Source organism: Sceloporus undulatus, chromosome 3 (genome assembly GCF_019175285.1).
Source record: "Sceloporus undulatus isolate JIND9_A2432 ecotype Alabama chromosome 3, SceUnd_v1.1, whole genome shotgun sequence".
Classification (NCBI taxonomy): domain Eukaryota; kingdom Metazoa; phylum Chordata; class Lepidosauria; order Squamata; family Phrynosomatidae; genus Sceloporus; species Sceloporus undulatus.
The window spans coordinates 30,162,661-30,190,618 of record NC_056524.1 but is presented as its reverse complement, the minus strand read 5'-3'; the positions used below and the strand labels follow the sequence as shown (position 1 = coordinate 30,190,618).

General features: G+C 39.2%; 1 protein-coding gene across 1 annotated transcript in view; it reads right to left on the bottom strand.

Annotated features, from left to right (window-relative positions):
* NUP58 (nucleoporin 58) overlaps nt 1-25,653 on the bottom strand; it is a 32,382-nt gene extending 6,729 nt beyond the window's left edge. The window contains 16 exon segments of the mRNA XM_042457732.1: nt 455-553; nt 6,442-6,643; nt 9,676-9,758; nt 10,765-10,883; nt 11,745-11,824; nt 13,392-13,566; nt 14,053-14,118; nt 14,709-14,733; nt 15,907-16,017; nt 16,393-16,527; nt 17,139-17,288; nt 20,120-20,155; nt 22,084-22,128; nt 22,131-22,175; nt 22,178-22,221; nt 25,525-25,653. Coding sequence (XP_042313666.1) covers nt 455-553; nt 6,442-6,643; nt 9,676-9,758; nt 10,765-10,883; nt 11,745-11,824; nt 13,392-13,566; nt 14,053-14,118; nt 14,709-14,733; nt 15,907-16,017; nt 16,393-16,527; nt 17,139-17,288; nt 20,120-20,155; nt 22,084-22,128; nt 22,131-22,175; nt 22,178-22,221; nt 25,525-25,607 — 1,498 coding nt within the window. The 5' untranslated portion in view covers nt 25,608-25,653.
* Nucleotides 25,654-27,958: the final 2,305 nt, after the last annotated feature.

Genomic DNA, 27,958 nt, shown 5'->3' with positions numbered 1-27,958 from the left:
CACTGCAGAAATAATCCAGTTTGAGACCACTTTAACTGCCCTGGCTCAGTGCTAAAGAATCCTGGGAATTGTAGTTTATTGAGGTACCAGAGCTCTCTGACAGAGAAGGCTAAATGTCTCATGAAACTATAGTTTCCAGAATTCCCTAGCATTGAGTCATGGCAGTTAAAGTGGTCTCAAACTGAATTATTTTTGCAGTCTGTTTTGCACCTTTGAAATCTCTCATTTTCTGGTCATGCACTTACATACTGCAGTGAACTCTACACACAAACTAGAGGTTGAGAGTATGGAATCAGAAATTGGCAGTAATATATCAATCAATATGGGATGCATGGCCATTGCTTTGTGCATTAGGATTAAACAAGCAGGGTTTTAGGTCTACAAGTGACATGTGCTGACTAGTTCAGTTCTGTATAGTAAATTCAGTGAAACATTAGAAAAAGTTAAAGTGTACCTCCAAGGCTTGAAGAGCCTAAGCCACTTGATTGCAAGCCAGTGCCAATACCTGAACCGAATGGCGTTCCAAAACTAATTCCCAGAGTCGGCTGTGGCCCTGGTATAAAAAAAATGAAAACAAAGCTTGCCTTACTCTTTCACAACAGAGATCCGTTATGTAAACCCTTTCATTAAAAAAAAAAAAATCACAGCTTAACAAATGCTTTTCAAAGCACCCTAAGTTTCATTATAATTCCTTCCCAAACTATCTCTATTCCTAAACTTGTATGGTATGCAACATAAAATGAAGCCATCAGTAAATCTAATAGGTTATGCCAAAGCATGAGACTACAGTTTTATGACAACTCAGCATGTCATTTTAAGTTAGAATTTTTGCTCCTTGATGGGACTATATCTGAACGTCCTACAAGTAGCTAGTGGTGGTTCTTTAAAAATCAAGTTTCATACTAACATGATTAAAATAATCATGTTACCACTGCCGGATATGAAATACTCATTTGAATATTTTATCCATTTTTTTGGAAAAACAAAGTGAAACAAGTGGATAAAACACAAGACAATAACTTTGTTTTTATTAAATTTATTGTTCATTTTAGAGCAAGTCAATTACACAGTAACATGACAATTCAAACTGGTTCGCACAAAAATGATAGTTATTGAGTTGTTAGAACTTTGCTACATTTACAACCATTTTTGCCTGTTTAAATAAACATTTACAGAAAAGGCACAGCTGTGTACCTTACTCAATACATTCAAAAGTTTCAGATTCAGAAATTTCTAACATCATTTAGACAACTGGAGACAGTGGTTTCCCTACATATACACACTGTCGAAGTCCACTTTTTAATATACCAAGATTAAATTTATACTCTTAAACTCATTTGCTCTGTGCAGGGGAATCTATTACTAGCCCCTCATTATAAATAAGTCATAACAAAAGATTTGGAGGTTACTTTAGTAACTTATAGAAGCTACTTGACAGTTTCACAGTACAATTTGTATTCCTACCTTTAAGCACAGTAATCAGTGCATTAAATAAACTTGAAGGATTTGTCAAGTTCAAATACTGTGCCAACCTCTTCATATATGCCATACTGAAGGTCAGAGATACAATCCAGCAAATGCTATTGTCAGGCAAACTCAACTAAAATAGAGAATGCAGAGCAGCACTTGCTGAACTGTTTTCTAAAAACAAATTTCTTGTTCATCCATTTGAATCCAATGGTACAGAATAAATCAAACTTGGTATTGTTCACCAGCAAGCTTTTTAACGAAAGTCACTTTGGGATTTTTCAATTTTCTTTCTGAAAATGGATCTCCTCTACTAAAACTGCCCACGTTTCTCTACCTCATTATTGCATTACAGTACTTTTGACTACCACAAGAGCAACTGAAAGAACATCTACCAAACAGAAAACTTGGTGAAACTTTGAATGCTGTGTTGTACAGGTCAGACATTGTTCATGGTCCCCTTCTGGCCTTTTAAATATAAATACTTGAGATTCAAGTGCTCACAAAATCTAATTAAACAGATAACCAAATATCAAGCAAAAGGCACTATTTTGCATTATATCTTTTGCAAGTAAATAGTCACACCTTGGGTGATCCAACACAAATATGAGGTTATTATATTCAAGGTAGCATTAAACTTAAAAGTCAAATAGAGCTGTGAACTTCTATCTAGCACTTAGCACTTGATTTGGCAAAATGAGATTTGATTTTTGTGCCAACTGAAAGATGTTAGTTAGGTTAGGCCCAGACTACATTAGTTGAATTCATTTGAAATCCATGGGAGTGAAATAAACTCATGATTATCCCACTGAAATTAATGGGAGTGAAATAAATTCATGATTATAACACTGAAGTCAATGGAACCCATTGATTCAACTAATTTAGTCCAGCTTTAACCTTTTATAGATGTGTTGCATTTACAGGTTAAAAACTGGATGTAAACAAGTTAATATACTCTATCTAGCAGCCCCTTAAAAAGTTTCCAGTCCAAAGTCAGCCAGGCTTCTAACAACCATAAGTGTCCAGTGTTTTCTATTAAAGGAAGTGTATCCATTTTCCACTTTAGGAGGAGGCACTGTTGGTAGAAGAACTTTTAAAGAGTTTGATGAACCCCACAGTCCTCCAAGCTAAGCCTGCATTTTAGCATGCTTTTTAATTTTAAAACAATTCAAGATAAACCTATATTCAAGTTACAGAAAAACAGGATTTCATAGTCAAAGCCAACAAACATTTCAATTTAACAACTAATCTCTGAATTAGTCTGACTCTGTACCAGAAAAATCTCATTTAAAGTTAGCTATGCTTACATAATTCAGATAATGCTAGAGATCGTCCATGGCAAAATACATAAGTAAACATTGTCACCTTTGGATAGCATATTATGAATTCTTTAAATTATAATTACCTGTAGTAAACTATTTGAGATGTATATATACATATCTATCTATTTTCCCTAAGGAGCAGTTTTAGCTCAATAAATAAAACTCACTACTAGCACTGCAGTCCCATACATACTTATTCAGAAATAAGTCCCATCATTTTCAACTGGGCTTATCCTCTAGTAAGTATATTTAAGACTGCAGCCTAAAAACCTAGATTGGGTAAACATCAGCAAGGTTCCCTACCTGGCTTGCCCCAATATAATTGCTCAAGTCTTCCCATATTGGAAATAAAGGTGCAAACCCAAATTGTCTAAATGTAACCAGGCTAGTCCATTTCCCATTAAGGTAAGTTAATGTTAGCTTAGTGCGGCACTTGATTTTAACCACAAAACCAGCTCAATGACAAGTCTAATTTAGTGGACAGGCATTTGTCCCAACCAATATTTTAAATTTTAAATTGACCTTGGAAAAACCAAACAACACAATAAAACTTTTAAGTGCTACAAGGCATTGGAGCAGAGCAAAGTGCTTTTTAGATAAGCCAGCCAAATCATAATAGATGTCAGTAGCTGCATACACTTAAGGCTGTAACTATCTTAATCACATCACATGAAGAGTTCTTGATGATGCAGCTATCAAGGTAATAAAAAAGGGCCTCAATTAGTATGTTAAATGTTTTAAGTTGCCCAATCTGGCTAAGCAGCTTGCACTGAGTACAACAATAGATGCTGTACTCCAGACATCCTTTCATAGGGATTGGCTTGCAACTAACAAAATGTTTTAGTGCTGGCAAAAATGTTACATTAATACTAACTATCCCTGACTTCTGAATGAACAATTTCATAAGTTATGTCATCTACCATATTTCAGAGAAAGTCACTTTTCTACTGTAGGGAAACACCCTTACACCATGAACACAAACCACATTAACATCACATGACAGTATATTCTTACATACAAACTAAAAAACTGCTAACATAAGCTTTTTGTGACCTCTTGGTTACATTTTGATGGCCTAATGGACTGAAAGCTGTTACAGTCACTGGATATAGACTCTAGGTCCTCCTGATACAGTTCTGTCTTTGAATCTCCAGGGTCTCAGGTTGGGATCTTTTCTAGGGCTGCTAGCCAAGTTTTTTTTAAATGTGTGGTTGAATTTGGGACCTTACACATAAATAGAAAGTGTTTTCTATGTTAATGAGCACTCATCCTTCCAAATTCTGACTCAAAATTCCAAATTCTAATACTGTATTCACAGTATCAACATTAAATAGTTTAGGATACAGTACTCTATCATGCCCTATTAACAGAAAGCCAAACAGATAGGTCCTCTTGGAATTTTCTGTTTTCACAACCAAATGATGGTGTAAATTCTATATAGCAGCATTAATTCTATGTGATGGCCTAAATTCTGCAAATGGTAGTTTATCTACTCTGTTGTCTCTGCACTAAGAAAAAAGACAAAAAAATTGATATTAAAAGGTGGCTTTCTGCATGCAATAGGTGCCTACAGTTGTAGAAATGCTGTGCCACTCTTTGCACTAGACTTGCACGAGGAAATTGAAATTAAATCCAAAGGTGATCTTACACCACACAAGAATGGGAACATCTACAAAACTTCCATTGACAAGCACTGTACACCAAGACAGTTGCTCCTCCTTTTTCGCCGGGAATCCAATCCGGACCCCTCCGCAAAAACAGTTTCACTTATATTCAAGCCCCATTGTACACTGTGCAATGCTAGTGATCATATTTGTTCCACTTGTGGTGGGATGCACAAGTAACCCTGACTAACTAAACAACTTCTTTCAGAAAAATATGGAGAGGGTAATTCAATTCCCACCCACAGTTCTCTCTGATGCTTTTCTGCTCTGAAGCTTGTGGACACTCCAGAACAGATTTTGGGCACTGGAAGGGGCTGTAGTACGGAGAATTGACTCTCACGTCAGATCTCCCGAAAAATTATTTGAGACAAAATCAAGACAACAACTTACGCTAAGTTGATTTGGTAGCATTTTCCAATGAACTAAGTGAATCATCTTATTTCTAAGTTAAAGTATTTAAGATCAGGGGGAAGTAGTTTCTGCAATTTTTAATAACAGCAGGGAGAAAAATAGTTTACAGTACTATGATTTTGGTAGTTACAGACCAAACATACACTTCCCATAGTATACAAAGCAATAAGTATTTATTTGCTTATGTATGCTTACTGTGAAAGCTTAAAAGAATAGCAGATTAAATTAAGTTGCTACAGTAAACCTACAAGGATGTATTAGTCCATTCACTCTTACCAAGTTCTATTTGGATTCATCTTTTATAGGATCCAGCTGTCAACAAATATATTGAAGCTGGAACTACCCTGTAGATCCCATTGTTTAACAGTACCTCTATTAATGGCTCTCTAGGTAGTAGGGCATGCATATATGTGCCAATCTGCTTTTTTACCAAGCTCCAAACAAACAGAAACGGGACAGATGAATGGGGTAGAAAGAGCCAAGCAGATTCTCAGGTAGATCAAGGGCTTAAAACTGGGTTCCTCAAATTGAGACCTGAGCCATGTTTACACATGAAAGTATCTTAGGCGCATTACAGACCACCTGAAAGCAGTGGTTTGCCGATTGCTGCGTCCGGGAACTGCAGCGGCCAAACCGCGTGGTTCCTAGACGCGGCAAAAAGCCCGAAAATGGCGCTTCTTTTTGCGCCCTGGAAGTGGCACCATGAGGTGCTAGTTGCGCACTCACGGCATCACTTCCGGGACGTGACTGTGGACGCTATGCGTCTGCTATGTCAAGATGGCGGTGCCCATGTGGAAGGGCGCTGTCATTTTGTATGTACCCAATATATACTAGGGTTAGGGGCGTCAGGAAGTGACGTCCCTTCCTAATCCTAGTATGTCCTGGGGACGTACTATAGGCGCGTCTGTAACACGCCTTAATTTCCACATCTCTCTAAGCATGACCTCAGATCTAGAACTCTTTGGAAGATAGATACCTTAAGCAGCTATTCAAACTCCTAATTTCAAGCACCAAGATATATGACAGCCAATAATCTCAGTTGCTTCACATCTACCCATGCTTTCTTTCCCAGTGAGTACCACCTCAAAGTAACTTTTAATCTTTCTTTCCTATGTGCAATCCTGAACTCCAGCAAATTTCAGTATTTTGCTGTCACATGTTTTTAAAAATAACAGCCAAATTTTGAGGCATATTTCAAATTACAAAGTGCAATTTAAAAAAAAAAGATTTTCTATGAGGAAAACAAACTGAGAATTTTCCAACAAATTACGAAAAAATTATCCAATAGTGCTGCAGTTTTTGAAAAATGTTATCCTATCCATATTTAAAGGTGACTAAGACTCACATTCCAAAGGGTTGAGTAATACAGTAAACAAGCTATTACATGTAAAATTACAAGATTAAATACTGGGTGTATAATTATTGCTAATTCTATCCCGCATTATCTATTAACTATGTTTTGATGACATGTTATCACAATTTTTAGATTCCCAAAACAAAGGAAGACCTAATATAAAACACCGTACAAGCTTACTATTTTTGTAACACTAAAAGCTATAACTTGAATGCACTCAGACCTGTAGCAGGCTGTTGCTGCTGTGTAAGTGTTGCAGCCATGGCAACGGCCGCTGCATTTGGTATGTTGCTGAAAGGAGTAGGTCCAGTTGTAACCCGGGGGGCAGTCTGCCACTTCTTTGCTTCTGCTCGCCTCGCCTCAAATACATCCACTGCATCCCCGAGAAAAATTTTTCTATAACCAAGATACTGGTCTTTGAGCATCTGAAGTGAGACAAGAAAAACTACTTTAGTACATCATGCTTGCCCATACAGCTTTTATCCAATTTAGACCTTTAATACAGTATGATGTTAAAGTGAAAATGCAAGAAAAAGTGCACACTAGCCCTTATCTCTCCACTGAGGTTCTACCCACATGAACAGTGACAGGTTTAGAGAAGAGTTCTACAAATGGAGGCCTCCGTGCAGCTAGGAAGCCTGAAAAACCAAGTCTCTCCTCTGACTATGCACATGTGAAGAGTAATGAATAGAAGAAAAGGGTGTAAAGGAACTCCTCTCTTCCATTTATGTTTATACTCTAACTACACCAAAGAATATCTGAACAAGACGTTTGGTACCCAAACCCCCATTCTCACTCCCAGGACTTAACTTTATCAAAACGAGACAGAAAGAGATCCAAGGTACCAACATTAGATTTATCTTATTTAAAATATTTATATATCCTGTTACCAGCTTCAAATGGTAGTGCTGTTTCTTTCTTGCTTTTAAAGGCATAAGTGGCTTGAAACACTACAGATAGGGAACAGCTGATCCTTGATACTGTTGGATTGCACCTCTCTTCAAAACCTACTTAGTACAATCAATGGAGCAGGAGGATAGGGAGTGCAGTTCAATAACAGTATCCCATCCCTGGTAAGGGATTGCCTTCTATGATATCATCCGGCTGGCCAATTACGATCTTTTTTCAAACGCCCTTTCCCAGGAACCACTGCCATCTTAAGTCAGGCTAAAAGTAAGGCCTCCGTGTGGTACTACTCGAGTTATGAAACTTATCTTATCCTTTTCCAGTGGACAAGCTTTTGAATTCTTGAAGCTAGGAATTTGTGAGTTAATAAACCCACCCACCCTTCTGTTCTGATTTATATTAACTAGGGCCTATTACGGACAGCCAAAATAAAGCTGCTTCGAGTCACAATGGAGGTATGGTGTTTCAATGATGCATGCGTCCTAGGAGTCCAGAAGTCACACCAAAGCCATGCTCCAGCCCTAAGGACTTTATTTTGGCTGTCTGTAACAGGCCTAGGTTTGGGGGACGATAAAGTTTTATCTAGGGATTCCAAGCTGGGTATCCACACAGGAAGCATTCTTTGGGAGATGGGTGGGCAATTCAAATTGGGTAAGATACAAGGATTTAATAAAAAACAAACATCAATCTGATATAAAAATGATTTCAAGAGAAGAACTAAATAATGCAGGCAAAATAATTAGCTGGTTTGAATATTTTCAAATCAGACAAAAGTTTAGAGAAGATTTACACAAAGAAGGATTTGAAAAAGTCCAGAATGAACTGGATAAAATTATAGAAGCTAAGGATAAAGGTAGAATTTCCAAGCTGTATAACCTATTTCTTCAGAGAGAAATGGATCAGGAAATAGTATCTACATATATGATAAAATAGGCAACAGAAATAGGACATGAAATACCTTTGGAATATTGGGAAAACGCCTGGGACAAATCTAATAAATTTTCAACATCACAAGACTTGAAAGAGAACTGTATAAAGATCACAAACAGATGGTATTATACACCAGTAAGAATTGCGAAGTTATATAAATTGAAAAATGGTAAGTGTTGGAGGTGCCAAAAGGAAAAAGGATCTTATTTCCACATGTGGTGGTCCTGCCCAGTAATAAAGAACTACTGGTTAAAAATTCATAGGAATATCAGACAATGTTTGAAGATTGACTATCCTTTTGTACCTGAATTGTATTTACTAAATATGACCTCTGTGGTGGATACGAAAACGGAAAGACAATACTGGAGGATTATACTGAATTTAGTAACCTGCGCGAGAATCGTGATAGCTAGAAATTGGAAATCAGTATATGTACCCTCTACAGATGAATGGTGGTTAAAGGTTGTGGAAATCAAGACTATGGAATGCTCCGCAGCACTGTGTGATGTTAGTTTAAACGAGAGTACTAAGGAAATAAGTAAAAAAGAAAGAGAATGGGAACCTATTACAGAATATCTTACTATAAGATGTGAAATGGATCAGTAGGGAAATGTTACACGATTGGTAGGATAGGTTCAGAGGGGAAGATATGTATAAAAAGATAGAAAGTAAGGTTAAAATAAAAATAAAATATAGATACTTCAAGATAATTAAAGTAAAGAGGCTCTGAAGATACAGTGTCTATAACACTTATAGGGAAGCGTCTCAAATGGTGAAGATGATATCGGAAGATTGTTGAAGATAACATATATATAAGGATGTATACAGATTAAGTTGTATTAGGATTTTTCTTGTTTTGGACTGTAATGTATGAAATCTGTAAAATCTAATAAAAAATAAATTAAAAAAAAACAGGCCTAGGTTTGACAAATTCCTAGCTTCAAGAATGCCTCAAGGAATATATCAGCAGCCTATTTCACTATGGAGGAAAAAAGATGGCAGTAGGCCAAACACATTCTATAATGGGGCAGGTGACTGTTGGGAGTTAAGAGGACCACATTAGAGCTCCAGGGCACCTTGGAGGATTACAATCATCTGCTGCACCCTTCGTGAAAACATTCCTCACAGAACATGGAGGGAGAAGGCAATTTTGCCATTTTTTAAACTTTCCTGGTTGTTTTTGGTTGAGGAAGGTCTTTTTCACAATGGGGAGTGATGAGAGCTCATCTCTAGTTTACCTCTCCCTTTTTTAAAGGCATCTTTTCAGCCAGGCAAAAAAAGATGGCAAAATTGGCCCCACACCTCCAGTGGGGATTGGAGCTAAAAATGGAGAAGAGGATTCACAAATGTTTTAGAATTCTTGGGAGGGGGGAACCAGACAGGACAAGTTCTGCATGCAACTCTCAGGCTCTACTTTGCCCATCCGTTCTGTAGCATAGTGGAAGTAGATGGAGAACCTATTAGGAGCCTGCCCCATTCTGTCAAAAATGTTCCTATATAAAGAAATCAGGAAAACAAATGCAAAAAATGAAACTATACCCCTTTAAAAACACTGAAAGATATTCACATTGTTTCATTCATAAAATAAATGAACACATCTAGAAACAGATTTTTTTTTTACCTTCACATTTTCATGGATTGATTGAAGCTGTGCAGCAAGAGCTACAAATGTCTGGTAAATTTTCTGCATAGCCATGGATAAATCTGTGAGATATTAAAATTTGAGAAATTATATCACACTGCAATATGTAAATCATATTAGTATCAACACAAAACTCAAATAAATAAATAAATAAATAAAATGTTTTGTTGTATAAGTTACCATCAAACTATTCTGATCACACAAAATCAGTGAACTTTTGTTGCTGTTCTGTGCCTTCAAAGCATTTTTAACCTATGACAATCCTACAGTAAACTTATCACAGCATTTTCTTGGTAAGACTTGTTCCAAGAGGTTTTTGTCAGTGCTTCCCTTTGAGGCTAAGATAGTGTGACTTGCCTAAGGTCACCCAGTGGGTTTCCATGGCCGAGCAGAGATTTGAATCCTGGTCTTCAGAGTCATAGTCCAATGCTCAAACCACTACACCACACTGACTTTCACCAATTTAGAATATGCCAAGCTATGCTGGAGGAAATTCAAACTTAGAAAATAGGCAATATAATATTTTTGCTACTTTATGTCATATTACCCTAAAACGAAACTTACTGCATCAGAAAAAAGCAATCACCTCAATAAATCTGCATATTTGGAAGAGTAAGCATACTATAAATCCTTCAGCGTAGTAAAGAATACTTTATTGCATACTAATGTGTGAGCAGTATGCTATGCAGGTTCACTGTTCTACAAGCTCTTCTTCACCTGCAGAACATGGATGTGGGACATCCCAGGAAAACTCACCAGAATAAAAACTGCTTGGCACTAGTGGCAAAAGGGCATACAAGACTAGATAACACTTTGGTGGTTGTTGTCCTTTGGATGTGCAAGATCACTATATATATTCAGGCCAATATATTAGGATTTTTTTTTGTTTTGTTTTCAATTTAAAAGGCTTGTGATGGTGTTTAGGCCCAAAATTAGACCCCAAACAATTTCCCAATTCCTTCTACTGACTTGCCAAAATCTGAACAGAAATCCTTGCATATTACCAAATGATAAAAGTCACTATATGATGAAGCAATTAATAAAATATATGAGAACACTCATTTTTACCTTGTGGAGTTATATGTGAATTATTTGCTTGGGTGGCAAGATGGTTTTCCAGTTCTTCAATTTGTTGCCTGTACTGCTGCAATTGTACTTCAAACTGCTCTATCAAGATCCTGAAGTAGCTAAATTAAGTATATTTTAGAGCAATTAATTGATAGATGCAATTTCTTCCCATAAAAAAGTAAAAGATAGGAAGGTAACTGTTCTGCTTTTCTCTCATCCTCTCTTCTTTATTCATCATGCCCTAGATGTAAGCTAGTAGGCTGACTTCTCTTATTTGCTACTAATTTCATGAAAACCTCAGTCTTAAAGGGTAACAAAAATGCTTTAAATCAAATGAAGCCTAGACGTACAATTTCAACACACACGATTCCCCAGCACTTGGGAAAACGGCATCTTCTTTAATCAATGCCTACTGACAAGCCATGTCACTGGAACCTAATTTCTCATGCTTCTCTCTTGTATGAAAAACTGAACAGCATCTATGAGCAAAAAAACATCTTCCATATGAAAAAAATAGCCCTTTAGCTCTGGCCTGTATGAAATATATAGTGGGGCCTCCTTGTCTGCAGACTTGCCATCTGCAAATTTCACCATCCATGGATGGCAAGCCTCTGGTAATCCCCAATGGCGGAGCACGCACATGGCCATGCAGCCATTAGGGACAGCCCTTGTTGTCCCCAATGGCTGCACTGGCACAACTGTGGCTGTTCCTAATGATGGTGTGGCTGCATGCACGTGCCACAATTGGGAACAGCAGGACTTGAGCTCCCATAGATTTTGGTATCTGCAGGGAGTGAAGCCTGGAACAGATCTCCTGTGGATATGTCAAGAAGTAAACTGATATTTATGAAATCTCAGACTAAAATAAATTAGTCTCAAATACTGTTTGACTCCTTCATTCCCAACCCATCCATTCCCTTTTAAATAGCTTATAGTGTACGCGTGTACATTATAGACACAATCTCTAAACTTGTACTTACTCTGCAGGTGCTGTATTTTCATGTTGAAGGCCAGGAGGAGTTTTCTGTGTCCTTAATGCTATTTCAGCATTTTTAAGTTCCTGCAAGAGATCATGCACATTTTTGTGCGATAGTTAGATTTCCACATAAAATAAGCCTGTTTCAGGGAACAATATTCTCCCTGGAGCTAAGTGATTATCCTGAACAGTAAACTTCCTCACATGTTGAACTGATTTCCTTTCCATTGTTATAGTAATTAAAAGAGAAACAATCAATTCCACCTTCAATAAAGCTTTTGGACAATGTATTATGCGCATTTGCAGGAAGCATTCATTATAAAAGTATATGATGAGCCAGGGTGGTGCAGTGGTTTGAGCACTGGCTATGACTCTGGAGACTGGGGTTCGAATAGAAACCTACTGGGTGACATGGGACAAGGCATATTCCCTCAGCCTCAGATGAAGGCAAAGGCAAAACCCCTCTGAACAAATCTTGCAAAGAAAACCCCATGATAGTCACCATAAGTTAGAAACAACTTGAAAGCACACAACAAAATTCTAAATAAGCAAGACAAAGACATAACATGGCAAAATTCCAAAGTAAGACAAAGAGATAAACACTTCATATAACTTGGATGAAATCCACAGCACTGAACTGTGTAATTTAATAGTTTGCCCAGAATACTTCATAAACATACTGGGCAGAAAGTAGAACCAGTTAAACCTATGGAATTTCACAAGAAAGTCCCAAACCTTAGCAGAGCAGATGCAACAGTTAGTCACCATGTTAGAGCATATCAATTTATATTAAATTTTGGAGTGTGTGTGGAATTCACTTTGACCCCAAGCTGACCTCCTAGAAGCACCGCCATTTCTCCAAAGCAGAGATGTCATGTAGGCAGCTTGCAAAGAGTAGGAGCCCTAGAGACAAGGACTGTAAATTCCCCACAGGAAGTTTGGGAGTTGCTAGACAAGAAAAACCATCTCCAAAAACCAGTACAATACTGGCTGTTTGTTTTCAGCCTCACATCTGATGGCCCAGTGATTAAGTCAATGGTCATCTATTCATCTGTTTGCCTTGCTTGATTGTGTTCAGATCCAAGTGCCTTGGCTAAGTCTATTCTTCACCTTGGTTTAACAAAAGCTCAGGTCTTTATACCCTTTGTCTTGGCTGCAGCTAAGCCATTAAGTTCATAGCTAGAAATTGTCTATATAAGCCTCAGTCTAGCACACAACTATATGCTATATTCAGAATACAGCCTGGCTTCATGTCAGACTGGCCATTTCCCCCCCATGTTTCGGCAGTCGTGTCCTTTCATCATCTACATTCACATCTGGTTCCCGGAGAAGCCTTTGGAAGTAAGTATCTCCTGTACATTTGCCTCTCTCAACTCTCTCCTGAATTTCCCTCCTTTACTTTCATTAAGAACTGAGTGTATACACGTGCCCTTTGCTGTGTGTTTGTTTTCTCCTTTTAATAAATATTTATACTTAATTGAAGCAGTCTGTTTCAGCATCATCTCTCAAAGGAATTCTTGTGGACCTCTTGTATACATCACGGGACAAGGTCTCACAAGGATGTTGTTAGGACCCTCCCTTCTCAGCAACTGAGCTAAATTCAGAAATTCCCCTAATCGGATCCTTCCTAACAACCAAAAGACAAGTTTACCTGAGCAGTTTCCACTTTCAATTTATCAATATTAAGAGTATTTCTCTGTAATCCACTGGCAGCCACTGATAAAAGCTGTTTCAAAGCTTTGATGTCTTCCTGTACTTTAAGCATTGCTTTAGAAGACATCCGACTGATTTCCTCTTGAACCTGCTTTTGTTCTTTTACAAACTTCCTGGGGGGGGGGGGGGGATGCAGAAATAACAAAAATGAGACAATATATGGTAAAACAGAACGCCCCAGTTTTACTTGAAAGTGATTTTACTGGGCAAGACAACAGGATTGCCTCATACAGAATTTGTAAAATTGTAGGATACAGAATCTGTGTTAGCAGAATGCTCACAGCTATAAGAATTCAGTATATCAGCAAATAAAAAAGTTTAATGAATTAAGTCTTTTATTGAAGTATTTGCATATCCAACTTATATTTATATTATTTTAAATATTTAAATCTCACTTTTCTCCTGATAATGTGAGCAAGGCAGCTAACATCATATTTAAAACAGTACAAGTTAAAAAAAACCATACAAAATCATAATAAAAGTATAAATATAGGATTTTAAAAATAAAACACTTTATGAGTTAAAAATCAAACCTAAAAATTATTAACATGCAGTAAAAACTATATAAAACTATGTCCAAGAACTGAGAAAATACTTACTGAAGATTTTCAACATCTTGGCAAATTACTGGAGGTAGATTTTCATCTTTTAGTGCTTTACTATCCCTGTGAACAGATAATGTTCAGCCACAGCTTTTACTTAACATTCTAACAATAAAGAACTGCATAAAGCCTGTTGACAATCACAGATAACAAAGTAGCACAAGTAGGAGTTTCAAAAGCCTTTTCCTTACCCAACTCCTCCTTATTTCACTCAAATTTTTCTTTTAAAGAAATGAGAAATGAGAGTCAAATATATAGATTTAGAGCTCTATGTTCCTTCCTGGAAACTATGGGTGCATCTCCACTGTAGAATCAATGCAGCTTGACACCATTTTAAGTGCTGTAGCTCTATCATATGGAATCCTGGGATTTGAGGTTTACAGGATCTTTGGTCTTCTATGCCAGAGTGCTGGTGCCTCACAAAACTACAAATCCCAGGATTCTGTAGGATGGAGCCATTCCAGTTAAAAGTGGTATCAAACTGCATTATTTCTACAGTGTAGATGCACCCTATAACTAAGCAGAATCCCCATCACCTTCATGATCCTAGCTTATTAGGATTAAAATTAAACCTAATCAATATAGCCAAATAAGTATTTCTGTATGCTTTAGAGACACAACAAACAATTCTGTAACTACAAATTGATACTTACTCTGCTCTTGTTCCTGTTTTGTCACCTAGAAGAAAATATTTTTTATTAAAATTGAGAAGGATCTATTGATTTTTAAGCATGAAAGTGTCAAAAGAATAGCCGCTCTGATAAACTTTTGGCTAAAGAGCGGGGTATAAATATGATTATTATTATTATTATGACTGTTCCAAAAGGGCTTATTCCCTTATCAAAGACAGCGGGAAATTGCCCCCAATGCGCCAGGAGGAAAAAATGGGGGATGCAGTTGTCCAAGGTTCCTTGGAGGCCAAATAGTCCCCTAGCCCCCAACTGTTGCCCACACCTGAACATCAACAGATTATAGACTATTCCAGGAAAGAGGACACTTTAGCAGAATCAGGTTTACGGAATTGCATACATTCCAGAAAGGTGGTTGTAAATATTCCCAGTGCTGTTTCTCTGCCATCAGCCATATGTTAGAGGGTGATCTGTTTAAATTTAGGACTCAGAATACCAATTAAAAAATAATCCAGGTGATATCCAAGATTGCATCAAACACAAACAAGCATTTACAGTGACTCATGAATACTCATAGCCAGCAGAAAGCCCACAATAATTTAGTGGGTTCTCAATATCCACGGGCTTGCCATCCACAGATTTAAACATTGGCAGATGGCAAGCCCCACTGCATTCAATGGGTGCATGTGTCACACCCACCATTAAGGACACTGGGACTCGAGGTTCCTTGTTTTCCATTATCTGCAGGGAGGTCCACAATGGATCCCCTGAGGATAAAAAGGGTGGACTGTATAATACTGAAGTTACAGTGTTTTTAAAATTAGTTTCAGGACAGATTATTTTCTCTTTCCCCACTGTTTAAAAACACAGCACAGCTGCTTCTAATTCAATCTGCTTGACAGATGGTCATAATATAGTTTGGTGGATTTTTTTTTAAAAAAAGAAAGGAATTATTTTAAATATTTTAAAATACGTAGTACACACTCTGTTCATTCTGTAATGCTCTATAAACACTGTAATGGTTACAAATACTGTAACAGAATTGCCCATGCAGTATTAGATAACTGTTACTAACATGGGGGAAAGAAATGGGTTGTTTCAGAAGGAATTCACTGTGCTCCTTAAAAGTTAAAAGACCAAAACTTCTATAAAACATCATTCAATGGTCATGCTTAGTAATTAATCTCAAAGCACACATCTTGTGAGTCCTGTTAAAACTTACTCTTTTTATCTGAAGAACTACTGAAGTCTATGCCACCAAGACCTCCATTAACTGTAGCAGCAGGTGCTGCAGCTGTTCCAAGAGTCAAACCAAATACATTCTGCCCAAGCCCTGCAAACAATGCAGCAATTGTTATCTTACTGTCTTCATGCATCCATTTCAAAAAATGACTTATAACATTAGTTTTAAAGAAATATAGTGCAAGCAATGAGAACTGAAAACTATATATCACATATGTATTGAATGGGCTATCCCACTGTGCAGAACTTAGAAACATTTTGAAAGCAGTATGAAAGCAATACATCTTGCAGCACAACTCTACACATGCCTATTCAAAACTTTCTGAGTTCAATATAATATAGGTGACCTAAACACAAGCACATTAGATTTAGAGATTATCTAACAACAACAACATTTCTTACCCACCTCTCCCCAAGGCTGTAATTAATTTAAATAACTGGATAGTTAAGATATCAAAGAAGTCACCTGTTGTAGATGTGCTTGCGTTGGGGAATAGTGTCCCTCCTAAACCAGCCAAGGCTCCTCCCAGAGAAAGGCCTGTGGATGCACTTGTGGTTGGTGCAGCTGTGCCTCCCAAATTTAACGTAAAGCCAGAAGATCCTGAATTTTAAGCAAAGATGTAATCATTTAAAGAGGTACTTGTCCTCACAGAACAATGCATATGGATCCCACTGCAACAAGTTGGAGTAATGATATGCCTCTTCAGATTTATTTAAAGAAACTATTCTACTAAAGTTCTATTACTGGCATGAAATATGGAAAATCCTTAACACATAATCTTGAGGCTAAAGCTGGCTAAATGTGATGCATGGTCTTTAAACCTGCACTTTTGTTTTAGGATTCCAATAACAATGAGACCGGTTTCTCTATTTTGAATCATGTTGGATGAATAGGCTTATGATACTATCGGTGAATGGGAATACAGTCATGATATACCACCACTACACATCTTCAAAGGAAAATCATAGAATTGTAGAGTTGGAGGAGACCATAAGGGCCATCCAGTCCAACCCCCTGCCATGCAGGAACTCTCAATCAAAGCATCCCCAACAGATGGCCATCAAGCAGTAGGATCCCCAGACTGTGCTGTATCAAACTATTTTAACAGAAACCCTCTTTGCCATTTTTATCAGAACAGTTCTGATCCATCTGAGATACTGATATCTATATTGGAAAGAAAGGACCTGAGCACAAAAACATTATTGTCTCACCTGCTGCTGGAGCTGATGTTAGGGCAGAAGAAAGTGTGAGACCAGTAGAGGTAGAGGTAACTGGCAGAGCAAATGGTGTAGCTGATCCTGCAGGTTTGTTAAATGCTAAACTAAGGCCTGCGGTAGAGGCAGAAGTAGATGCAGGTGTGCCTACAAAGGAACAATTAAATTTCAGTCTTGTTTTGATGCTTGCCTTCACTGTTTCATTTAAACTGGATGGCTTTAGTCAAATGTAGATGTTACATTCTAAACACTGCTAGAGAACTATACACAGCCTATGAAAATTGAGGAGAAACTGAACTACGGTACATTTCCCCCCAGAAAAATTATTCAACCACTGTGAAAGCTACCCTGTCCAGGTTGGCCCTGGATTTCCAGTCCTTGGGCTCCTATCATTCACCTTATCCATTTACCCTTAAGATCCCTCCCTAGATCTGGCACTTGGGTCTCAAGGTGATTTCTATAGTGGACAAGTGGCTGCATTAATCAATGTACAGTTGCCCCTCTGTTTTCACAGGGGATGCATTCCGGCCCCCCCCCCCCCCCCTATGAAAACGGAAATTCACCCATATTCAAGCCCCATTGGCTTGAATGGCTTTTGTCCCCCTACATTTACCACCTGCGAACAGGCAAGGGCTGCGGACTTCAAGTCTGTGAAAACAGAGGGGCGACTGTATTCAGTTTGGTAAAGCATGAATAGTTGTACTTGTTGAGTATTAAATTAAAAACATTCAGACAGATGTAGAAAACAAAAACAGTAAAGATTATACAACAAAAAAAGTGTCTAGCCTTAGGCTGGTTCCACACATATAGTTAGCACCTCCGTTTCTGACAAAGTAACACTTCTACCAAAATTCTCTTCACATTTTCAGTTCCCATCATATCTTATTTAGATCTCCTTCATTTTGCTCTTCCTAATTAATATTATCTAATCATTTAACAGAAAACCCTTTAAGTTATATTCTTTTCTCCACAAGCCCCTCCACTCACAATATGCCATCAGCTTTGACTAGCTGGCTCTGCCCAAGCTTGCTTAGCTTCTTGCTTCAAATATTTTCTTATACAGTAGATGTTGAAATCAGTGACCAGTATTATGGATAAAAACAATTACTAGCTTCCAGAAAGCCAAAGTTACCATTTCAAAATAAAGTTTGAGCCCACCATGGGCCCCTGAACACCCCTGCATTTTCCTGAGAGTGAATAAAAATTTGGGGGGAGATTCGGAAAAGATCTGGGGGTGTAAAAATAGCCTTGAGGCAAAAAAGTGTCCTAGAGGTTGCACATGGCCCATCAGCCACATTTTGTCCACCAACAGTTTAGACACAACTGCTATGAGAGCACAAAAAGCAGAAGCAGCAGATACGTTGTGCCTCAAATGCCAACTAACAGCAGCTATTCTAGCAAGTTGTTAGAAGGTCATTGTACGCATTAAGATTATTTTTCTTTCTCTTCTCCCTCCGCATTCCTTTTCTCTTCTGTGCCATGTCTTAAAAATGTAGTGCACAATTAAACTAGAATTAACTGCCACAAGATATAGGTGTAGTTGCCAACTTGCACTTCAGAATTAAGAGGGAATCGATAAATTAATGCAAGAGAGAGCCTTAAACAGAGAAAAGTCAGGATGGCTATATACCAACTCCACAGTCAGAATGCTTCTATGCACCGGTTTTTGAGGAACCTACAATGGAGGGTGCAGGTTTCTCAAAAGCAACTAACTAATAACTGTGTTAACTAAATGTTGGAACAGATCTGCTGCTGATCTGATCCAACGTGGTGGTTCTTATGTTCTAAGGACATTACCTCACTACTTTAAGAAGGGAAGCATACCAATTTGGCATCATTTCTTCTCAAACTTTTCCCCATGACAGTGCTTTGGCAATCGATGGTTGCGTGATCTGTTTTCCGCACTGTCAAATACACAACAGCCCTGTGCTTCGAGAGCAAGTGTGCGTGTGGGGGGGGGGAGTGATCCTGGCTGCCAGCACTTTCCTGAAGCTGACTGCTGTGTGAAGATGCACACAACAGCTGATTTCAGGGAGGCACTGCAGAAATGATTGATACAAGGGAAACAGGGGAGAGGAGGGGGGAGCAGAACCACGCCCACTCACACCATGTGACTGCCTGAAAAGCCAGACTGCAGTGGAATGGGCCTAGTGTATTAAGGCAGAAATGGAATAGTAGTGAGATTGAGAGCCTAGTGACATGTTTCACCCATCAGTGAAAAGGTGCGCAGTAAGGTAAGGAATGCAAGGCAGCAGCATGATGGACATGACATTGTGTGATAAGTACTGGCCAAAAACACACTTTGTTAAAATCCTGCTTTTTAGCCTGACATAAGTGTCCTAAGACTGTAAACCAGAGGGCAGGGACTGTCAAATACATAACTTGTAAGTGCATTTGAGGGGTTTTTTTTGTTTTTTTTTTGGCTAAAGGGTGAGGTAGAAATACTCTAAATAATGAAAACTGAGCATTGCTACTGCAAATTATGACTCCAGCACCATGTCAACTCTGGGGTCAGCATACAATTACAGATCACACACTGTTATAAAATTTCCTAATACATTTTTACTTTAATTTTTTACCATGACCACTGCTTGAGAAAATGGGCATATTAAGTGACTGTAACACAGAACCATCCTAAATACCATCAACCCACAGATCCCATCTAATCTTGGAAGTTAACCAGGGTCAGCCTTGGTTAGTACTTGGAAGAGAATTGAACAAAAACCAGGTGCTGTAGGCTACATTTCAGAGGAAGGAACTGGCAATCCACCTCTGATTATTCCTTGTCTTAGAAAATTCATAGGGTCACCATAAATCAACAGGTGACTTGAAAACATACAACATACTATCCCTTCTGCAGCCACAGTCAAAGTTTACCAAGCATACCTCATCTCTCTTCATCTTTATCTTTTCATTTCAGAATCTAATCACCTCATTTAAAGAAAAATGAAAACTAGCATTGAATATATCTTGCTTACCTAATGTTAATCCTGTAGCAATGGTCGTTGCTGTTCCTGAATAATATGACAGAATAAATCCAAGTTAAATTTCATTGCTGCTTGCCTTTCATAGTTTTCACTTCTTGCAAAGTACCAAATGCAAACTCTTCAACTAGTAATGTTAAATAACCTGGTGTGTTCTTTTAAAAAGAAAATGAGGTTTTCTAGGGAGCAGCAAGGCTTCCAACATGAAACAATGACTGCAAACAAGTCATTATTTATAAGGAAATATCACTGTAATGCATGCAATGATGAGTTCCAAAACTAGGGAGGAAACATCATTGCAGACTTCAACACCAGAAGAAGCAGCCCAGGGAACTACCAGTTTTTCTTCAGAAATACCACAAATTCTTTCTACCCATCCCATTTAGACCTCATTTGACAGACAATCCAACAGTTACTGGGGGGCTATCTCCATCTTTTGGCCTACAAATCATCTTCATATTTCCCAGTCTCAAAAACTGTCACCTCAATTTGTACTGATAAAGATATGTTCTAGATATGATCTAGTATGGATCTGGAAATTGTTTTGTTGTTTTGTTTTTTGTTACACCTTTGTTTAGGCAACAATGAACATAATATTTCTTTAGGTTAATATCTGAAACTGGAACTTTATTTCTATCCTTTTCTACTACAAAAAAATTCACTATCATGCTTAAAAATACAGTCGCCCCTCCATTTTCGTGGAGGATCCATTCCGGACCCCTCGCAAATATATATATATATATATTGGCAATATTCAAGCCCCACTGGCTTGAATGGCAGCGCCCCATTTCCCCCCCCCCCTCCATTTGCCACCTGCGAATAGGTGAGGCACAGTTTGCAAAAATGGAGGGGTGGCTGTATAATACATCTACAGTTATATCCAGTTTTATTAATATAAAAATCATCCCACCTCTTCTGACCACTTAATAAGAAACCCATGTGTATCTAAGGGTAGACAGAGCTCTATTTTATATATTCTAAATAAGCATTCAGGCTGCTATTGTTTCTGTGCCATAGTCTTGCCTGTTTGGCAACAGAAAAGCGGATATAAATAAAGTATTATTTTATTATTATTTTATTTTATTATTATTATTATTATATCTTACAGACAGTCTCTGATGCAACATGAAAACTATGGCCGGATACACACCGCCATATAGTACGTATAGGATACGTACTGGGTAGGGAAGGGGCGGGCTTCCGCACCCCCCTAACCCTAGTACGTATCCTATACGTACAAGATGGCGGCGCACCTTCTACATGGGCGCCGCCATCTTTACGTACTGGACGCACAGCGTCCAGACGTGTGTCGCGGCGCCTATGACGTCGCGAGTCCGCGCCAGGCGCCTCGCGACGTCATAGAGGCGCCGCAAGAAGAAGCTCCAAATGGAGCTTCTTTTTTGCTCCGCGCGGAGTCGCGCGGTTTGGCTGCGCGGCTCCCGCGCGGAGCAAATGGCGGCGGCGGGGGAGCGCCGCAAAGCGGCGGTTTTGTACCCCGCCTATGATGACTACATGGTAGCATTCCGATTCTGAGAGACACAAAAAAAATGAAGACAACTGGTAGTTCCTAATTTGACTGACTACAATTTCTTCCTCAAATTCATCGTTAGACTGTATGTGGACTTTAGCACTGCCAACTGCCACTCCTGCCTTTTGTACTGTCTTATGAGACACAGTTTTCGTTACCTTCAATTGGCATAATACAGGTATTGTCCTAATTGCAATCTGGAACTTTTCTTAGGCCAACAAGGTTACTTTACGTTGGTGTGAAACATTGCATTGATTATTTATTAAGAATAACTGTCAAGTTTTTAAACTGTTAGACAAAGGCATTCATAGCCCAACTATGCAATGTTATCAATGGCTCTACATGCCTTGTTCATTTCATGTTTTGCTATAATTTTCTTTATTAGTGTCAGTTCACTTGACAGGGTAGAAAATACAGCATGCATATTTACCTGTATTAGCCCCTCCTAACGTAAAACCAGTAGCAGGCTTTGCACAAAAAGCCCAGTCCCGAAACCCACAGAAGAAGCTGTTGTTGTAGAGCAGTAGCTGTTGAGCCCAATGTCCCAAAGTTAAGTCCTCCAGTAGAACAAATTAAAAACAAATAGGTTAAATATAACTCACAGATTCAGTGTTCCCATTTCTACACTACAGTTGTATGAATCAGTATGAAAAACAAAACTCAAACACCTCTAGCCCACCTTTAAATACAGCAATCACATTTACTTTTGAGGGTTTTGATCCTTTCCTTAGTATTTACAGTACTATATATACACTATGGCCCAGAGTAGATTCAATTAATCAAAAGCTGAATGACAAAAGCTGACATCTTTCTATTATACGTGGGTCCTTGTTATTGCTGGGGTTTGATCCCCAAACCCCCATGGATAAAAAATCATGGATACTCAAGTTCCATTAAATACAATGGGATAGCAAAATGCTGTCCCTTATATAAAATGGAAATAAAGGTTTGCTATTAGTAATTTATACTTTTTTGATATTTTCAAGCCGTGGATGCTTGAATCTGTGGATAAAAAATCTGCAGATAAGGCGAGCCAAGGGTTAGGAAATAATCTGAGAGATATAGCTGAACCTCTTCCTACCATCAGTTTTAAATACAGTAATACAAGAGTAATTTCACTTGTTTTGCTTATTAATTGCCATGTGTTTGCTATTAATTTGCCGATGATGATTGCTATATATTTTTGTTATTTGCTGTACTGTTGATTTTTATCTTATTTTATTGTTATTGTTCAATATGCTGCTATGTACATCTGTTTTTTTTATTTCATGCTTATTGTTATTGCTTTACTTTGTATTATCCCTCTGTTGTAAGCCACCCGGATTCCCAGTGATTGGGTGGCATAAATAAATCTTATATATATTATTATTATTATTATTAATGCCGAAACTGAGCTCTTTTAAGATTAACCCCCCCCCAAAGCACCATGTCCTTGAAATCATGCAAAAAGGAGGCCAAGTGGCCAACAGGTTGCATCAACAGAATAGTACAGTGTCAAGATCAAGGGAAGTAGTAGTCCAACCTATACTGCTTGGTCAGACCTCATCTGGAGTATTGTGTCCAGTTCTGGGCACCAATGTTCAAAAGGATATTGACAAGTTAAATGTGGCCAGAAAAGAGCAACAAAGTGATCAAGGTCTGAAATCAAGCCTTATGAGTACACCTTACGGAGTTATGTTCTGATAGGAAGAGAAGACTAAGAAGTGATAGGAAAGCTATCTTTGGCCTGATACAGACAGGCCAAAATAAAGCTGCTTTGAGACACTCTGCAAGTATGCTGTTTAATGATACATGCGTCCTAAGAGTCCAGAAGCCGCACCAAATCCATGCTCCAGTGCGCTTTGGTGCAGCTTCCAGACTCTTAGGACGCATGCATCATTGAAACACCTACCTCCAAAGTGAACTGAAGCAGCTTCATTTTGGCCTGTCTGTATGGGGCCTTTAAATACCTGAAGGGATATCATGTAGAAGACAGAGCCACCTTTTCCCCTGCTACTCCGCTGAGAGCTAGAACATGGACCAATGGATTCAATTGCAAGAACTGTTAGCTCCTGCAGCCCCTTCCAACTCTAAGATGCTATCTCTTTTATGTTTAACCAAAGGGGGAAAACTTTAGGATGGCGTTTGTGTTACTGGATAAAATAGCATTTGACTGATGGCTTTATCTTAACTGCTGTGCCTACTTCTGTTAATTAATTTTTAGAGCCAGGAGTTTGTTTTCTAAAACTACAACCTCTGTGTGCCTTCCTGCAAAATTCTCTTTGCCCTCTGATATTAGATAACCAAAGAGGCAGCAACAGATGCCACGCAGGTTGATTTTGAGCTTTTATAAGGGATGAGAATGGCCTGAGTTTCCGCATTCCCCGAAGGCATGAGCAGCCAAGGGTCAGCAACCTTCTTGCTGAAGAAGCAGAACACAGAGCAGCCTGGGGAGCCCTGAGGTTTCTTCTGGAAGACCGACAAGGAGGACCATACAATCCAGGCGATGAAGTCAATCCCTGCTAAGCTACAAAGGGATGGCTTGAAGCTGCATCTACACCGCAGAATTAATACAGTTTGACACTGCTTTCACTGCTGTGGAATTCTGGGATTGGTAGGTGAGATATTTAGTCACAATAAGTCTGGGCCCCACAACAAACTCCAACTCCCAGAATTCCATAGCCTTGAGCCAGACAACGAGTTAAAGCGGGGCCAAACCGGGTTATCTCGGCCCCCAATGTTTCCCTCCTCTCACCTGGGAGTGGCCCCGAAGGAGAAGCCCCCTCCTCCGCCTCCTGCTCCAGCGGGTGCCGTGGCCGAAGGCAGAGTGGCGGCCCCGAAGGAGAACCCCGCCGACATGGCCGGGGAGCGGAGCGTGCGAGGGATGAGGCTAAAAGCTCCTCCCAGAAGCGCCAGGAAAAGGCCCCGGGCCTATCCTTGCCGCCTCTTCGCTGAGAGGAAAGCCGCCATTTCCAGCTCCCTCCGGCGGGAAGTTCAAACGGGAGCCGAGACTCCGGAGCTCTGAGGCGGCAGCAAGGGGAAAGCGGGAGATGGGCGCCAGCCTTTTCTTTTTTCTCCTCCCCTTCCTGCGCATGCGCGGCAGTCGCGTTGCATTCTGGGAGAGCGGCATCCTCCTCCCCCTTTTTTTGAGCTGCGTCGCTCGAGTAGAGACCGCAGAGATAAGAAAAAGAAAAGTATAGATAGCCACAAGGAATGGTGACTTCCGGGTTCGTTTCGGGTTGCTGCAGCCACATTGTAGGAGTGATCCACTTTGGATGCAGCCACACTGTAGGAATGGTCCACTTTGGATGAAATCACATTATAGGAGTGATCCACTTTGGATGCAGCCACACTTTGGATGCATCTACACTGTAAAATGATCCACTTTGATCCATGATCCACTTGGGATGCATCATTCTGCACTGTAAGAATGATCCACTTTTGGCTGCAACCACACTGCAAAAGTAATCTACTTTGACACCACTTTAGCTTCCATGGCTCAATGCTATGGGATTCTAGAAACTAGGTTGTTGGTGACACCAGAGCTCTCTGATAGACCAGGCTGAATCCCTCACCAAACTACAAATCCCAGAATTCCACAGGATGGAGCCATGACAGATAAAATGGACTCAAACTGCTTTATTTATGCAGTGTGGCTACATCCTTTAACTGCTGTGGCTCAATGCTATGGAATCCTGGGAACTGTAGTTTGTTGTGGCACCAGAGCTCTCTGACAGAGAAAGCTAAATGTCTCACAAAACTACAGTTCCCAGTAGCAATTAACCACAGTTGCTAAAGTGGTGTCAAACTGGATTAAAACAAATTAAAAACATTAATAACCACAAATAAAAAACACATTATACAAGGCCTATGATGGAGTGCAGCTTTTTACCTCACTGCATTGCTGGTCTTGCTGGTCTTAGAGCCTCCCCTCCAGAAAAGTCCTAGATCAGTAAAGTCACTCTTCTTTGACATTGCTGATAGAATTGGTCTTTTCAACAAGCAGCTTCATCTGTAAAAACCGAAATGGACAAATATTAAATATTTTTTCAGCTAGTTGGCAGAACAGCCTTTCCCAGGCAAGCTCCTTTGTTGCCCCAAATGCTCAAAGCCTTAAGTGATTGGCCAGGTGGATGATGTCACAAATATCCCAATGTACCAATCAGAGCCTTTGGGTCCCCTTGGGCAAGTCACATTTTCTCAGTCTCAGGAGAAGACAATGGCAAACTTCCTCTTGGCAAGAAAACCCCACAATAGGCTTGCCTTAGGGTTGCCATAAGTCAGAAATGGCTTGAAGGCACAGAACAAAAGCATGGACTAATTTATTGTGGCATTTATCTTGGATGGTTGATTGGGTTAGATGCAGGGCTAGTCTGTATAAAATACTGTATATGCTCATGTATAAGTCTAGAAATGTAGGTCAAATAATTGACCCCAAAAACTGACTTGACTTATCCATGGGTCAAAGTAAGTACTGTATCTCAACTCTTATTTAAAAGAAGGAACCATCTCTTGGTGAAAAGTAAGAGTATAATATGTGAAGCACCGACCCTCTCTACTCTCTCATCCATCTAGTCTTAAGAGTAAGCACAAAGAGTTATGTCTGTTGGAATTTTATAAGTTCCTTGACATTATTTTGCTTTGCTTCATCCTTCAGATCCTTTGCTATATGCCCCTGAGTTTTAGCGTTGACTTATCCATGGGTCATAGCAAAATCCATAATTTTGGCCCCAAAACTTGCCCTCGACTTATACATGAGGTCAACTTATATTTCAGTATATATGGTAAAAAGCCAGGCCAAGCAGGGTTTTGACAACTGGTTGCTGAGAGAGGTGTGTTTTAATTTACCTGAGTTTTTATATTTTAACATTATATTTATTTATTCATTCTTACTGAATAAAGGGAAATAGGTTATATACAAACCTAATAAATCAATAACTAGGGTTGTCAAACCCTCTTCTACACTTCTCAGGAAAGGTTGCCAGTCAGGATCATCTCTGATCCTAAACTTTTGCTTAGAAGCCTCAGGGCCAGGGTGACCAGATGTCCTCCTTTTCCAAGATATGCCCTACATTTCAGTCTTCTGTCCCGGAGTTCCAAAATGTCCTCCATTTAAATGATACATGTGTTCTAAGAGTCAGGAAGCCATGCCAAAGCCACACTCCAGTCCTTAGGAATGGATCATGGCTTTGGCGCGGCTTCCGGACTCTTAGGATGCATGCATCATTTAAACAACATACCTCCAAAGTGACCCGAAGCAGTTTTATTTGGCCTGTCCGTATGGGACTTAATATACTAAATAGATGGACCCCCCTGGAGATTCTATATAAATTGACGGAACAAATCGGTTAATCCTTGCAAACTGTGATCTGCAGTGGAGATTTGCACACAGCCCTTTGTTCTTGCTCAGAGCTGAACCCACTAAAACTGGAAAATTTACATCCCTTTTCCCCACCTGAAGATGTTGCAAGCTTTCAATGCTCCATGGGCTTCTTCTTCAGGGAAGATGTTACAAACCAAACATGGGGGGGGGGGGGAGATGTTAGTCCGATGCCTGCATGTTGTTTCAGTCCTTAGTAAAGATGTTATGATGGGCATATCTTTTGCAGGCAGGCTCCTTCTCCTTCTGGCCATGTGGCAATATATAATTACATCTTGTATAATTATATATGATGGGATTCAAGGTGGATTACAATATATATACTGTATATTGTATAATTATATATAATGGCATTCAATATTGTAACCCGCCTTGAATCCCATTATATATAATTATACAGTGTGTATATATATATTGTAAACTGCCTTGAATATGGACCCAAGGTGGCTCATAGATATAAATTTATTTATTTATATATTTCCAGGATTTATATTACACACACACACCCATATATATATATATATATATATAATTATAGAGTTGGAAGAGACTTCAAGGACCATCCAGTCTAACCCCCTGCCATGCAGGAACTCTCGATCAAAGCACCCCCGACAGATGGCCATCATCCAGCCTCTGTTTAAAGACCTCCAAGGAAATCTTTAAACATACACATATATTGTAACCTGCCTTGAATCCCATTATGGGAGAAAGCCGGGATATAAATCCTGGAAATAAATAAATAAATAAAAATAAAAATGCGTGAGCCGCCTTGGGTCCCTCCTGGGAGAAAGGCGGCATAAAGGAGAGATGGACGGACTGGTTAAGGCTTCTGCAAACCACTTTTTAATTGAGCGGGTCCTCCGGCCGGCAGGGGTCGCTGTGGTGGAGCGCCTCGGTCTGGTTTCCCCCGCTGCTTTTCTAGCCGTCCGGACTCGCTTATCCGGAA